This window comes from Penaeus chinensis, chromosome 17, assembly GCF_019202785.1.
Source record: "Penaeus chinensis breed Huanghai No. 1 chromosome 17, ASM1920278v2, whole genome shotgun sequence".
NCBI lineage: Eukaryota > Metazoa > Arthropoda > Malacostraca > Decapoda > Penaeidae > Penaeus > Penaeus chinensis.
The window spans coordinates 16,117,269-16,119,768 of record NC_061835.1 but is presented as its reverse complement, the minus strand read 5'-3'; the positions used below and the strand labels follow the sequence as shown (position 1 = coordinate 16,119,768).

Sequence of the window (2,500 nt, the reverse complement as noted above, 5' to 3'; positions counted from 1 at the left end):
CACGTTTTCGCAGGTTCGTGAAGCTTCGGTTTCGATCGTCACTTTATTTTTTGCGTTTTCGTTCGGCTGCTCTTTATTTCGTGATTAATCGATTTGGTTTGCTTCTCCTGCTCTTTTTTGTTTATCTGCTTTGTCTTTCAGTTCTTTGATCGCTGTTTTTATTTTATTTATTTTTCCGTTAATGCGTTTTTGTAGTTTTTGCTTTTTTTTTTTTTTAATTCACACTCTCGTTCCAGGGATTGGCGTGATCAGCAGCACGCTGAACCACCTTCCTTCTGGTATCTTCCGAGGCAAGCAGGAGGCGGGGCTGAGGCTGCAGCAGAGCTCCGTGGGCGTGATGCCCCCCGGCCTCTTCCGTGGCGTGGGTACCCTAAAGTACTTCACCCTCGAGTCCTCCCGCGTGGGTCTCTTCCAGGGACCTGCGGCGGGCGAGAACGGCAGCCTCTCACTCGGAGGACCCAAGAAGGTGGCCGTCCGTGTGCAGGACTCGGACATAGGATTTCTCGGCCCCGGCGCCTTCGCCTTCGACTCCTCCGAGGTCAAGGAAGTGGAGCTCACCAACGTCACCATTGGCAGCGTGGCAGTGGGCGGGGTGGACCTCTCAGGCCACGCCCAGCTGTCCATCAGCAACTCCACGGTGTCGGACCTGCAGTCCGGCTCGCTGGTGCTCCGCGGCAGCAAGCTGACCATCATCAACAGCACGGTGGCGGCCCGCCCCTCGGCGCTGCAGGCCTTCCCCTGCTCCTACTTCAACAACCACATCGTCTCCAACCACATCCTCGTGTCGTCGCCCGTGCCGCTGCCGCTCGAGCGGGAGAAGGTCGTGACGGACGCGAACGGAACAACGACGGCGACGCAGGACGACTTCTCGGGGCGGGACCTGGCCAGGTGGCTCCTGGAGACGGTGCTGGACCCGAGCTGCGTGCCCTACAACCTGCCCGAGTGGGCGCACTCCGAGGAGGAGGACTTCCTCACCCTCCCGCCCCTCGGGTCGCCTCAGGTGCAGGATGTCCCTCCCATCCTCCACCTGGGGCTTTACAGCTTCGTGGGCATCTCCATGGTGGCGCTGGTGATCGTGGTGATCCTGGCGTGCCTTCTCGTCCGGGCCAAGAGGCGCCGCCCCGGGCACGAGCGACGGACGCCGCCCATCGCCCTGAGCCAGCTGCAGGATCCCATTTACGAGGACGCGCCCTTCCTGGCTCTGAGCTGCGCGCCCCCGCCCGTGCCTCCGCCCACGACGCTTCTGAGGGACAAAAAGGACTCTGGGAACACGAAGCTGAAGGGCAGTTGTGAGGGCGCCGCGGCCAAGCCCAAGGGCGCCGTAGATAATGACTACATGGTCATGAAGGCCGTTTAGGCTCGGCTGCGACGCCGGAATCCTCGGGTCGGGAATCCGAAGGCATAGAGAAAAAGTAAGATGCTTGAGAGAGAAGAGAGAAAGAGAGGGAGGGGGGGGGGGGGGAGGAAGGTGTTATTATTTTATCATATTCCTTACTTCAAAACAATTAATTGGAGTTTCGTCGTAAATAATGCACCAACATGATCGCTTCTGATTGGTCTCTCCCAAGGTCATCACTATCATTATTATCATCTTATCCTTTTTGCTATTTTTATTATCATTATTTCTATTATTATTATTATTATCATCATCATTATCAATATTCATTATCATGTTGGTATTATTATCATATCATCATGTTGTTTTTATTATTGTATCACAAAAGTTATCGTTATTATCATTATTATTATTATTATTATCATTATAGTTATGGCTATTATTATTATTATCATTATTATGACAATTATTACTACTGATTACTACTACTGCCACCTTTGTGATTATTATCATAACCATTAGTATCATCTATGTTACCAGTATCACCATCATCATGACGTCATCGTTATCATTATTTTATAATAACCGTCAATATCACGATCACCATCGTCATAATCGTCAACATCACTAATACCATTGCTTTTGCTTTCCGTAATGATATCTTCGTCAATATTCTCATGTTATTATTAACATTAATTATTGGAATTATCACTGCTTTATTTTATGTAAACACACACACACACACACACACACACACATACACACACACACACACACACACACATACACACACACACACACACACACACACACATACACCCACACACACACACACTCTCTCTCTCACACTAACACACACACACTCTCTCTCGCTCTCTCTCTCTCTCACACACACACACACACACACACACACACACACACAAACTATACCGTGTACATAAGAACGATTTGTGTAAGCCATTAGACATAGACCACGCGGCTGTTTGTATGTTTATGGATATACATGTACATATATATATATATATATATATATATATATATATATATATATATATGTATACACACACACACACACACACACACACACACACACATATATATATATATATATATATATATATATATATATATATATATATATATGTATATATATACACACACCAC

General features: G+C 47.9%; 1 protein-coding gene across 1 annotated transcript in view; it reads left to right on the top strand.

Annotated features, from left to right (window-relative positions):
* LOC125034286 overlaps positions 1–1,695 on the top strand; it is an 8,234-nt gene extending 6,539 nt beyond the window's left edge. The window contains exons 3-4 of the mRNA XM_047626040.1: positions 1–13; positions 237–1,695. The exon at positions 1–13 is cut by the window's left edge and continues 219 nt beyond it. Of these exons, the coding sequence (XP_047481996.1) occupies positions 1–13; positions 237–1,357 (1,134 nt within the window). The 3' untranslated portion in view covers positions 1,358–1,695. The remainder of the gene's footprint in view (positions 14–236) is intronic.
* The last annotated feature ends 805 nt before the right edge of the window (positions 1,696–2,500 follow it).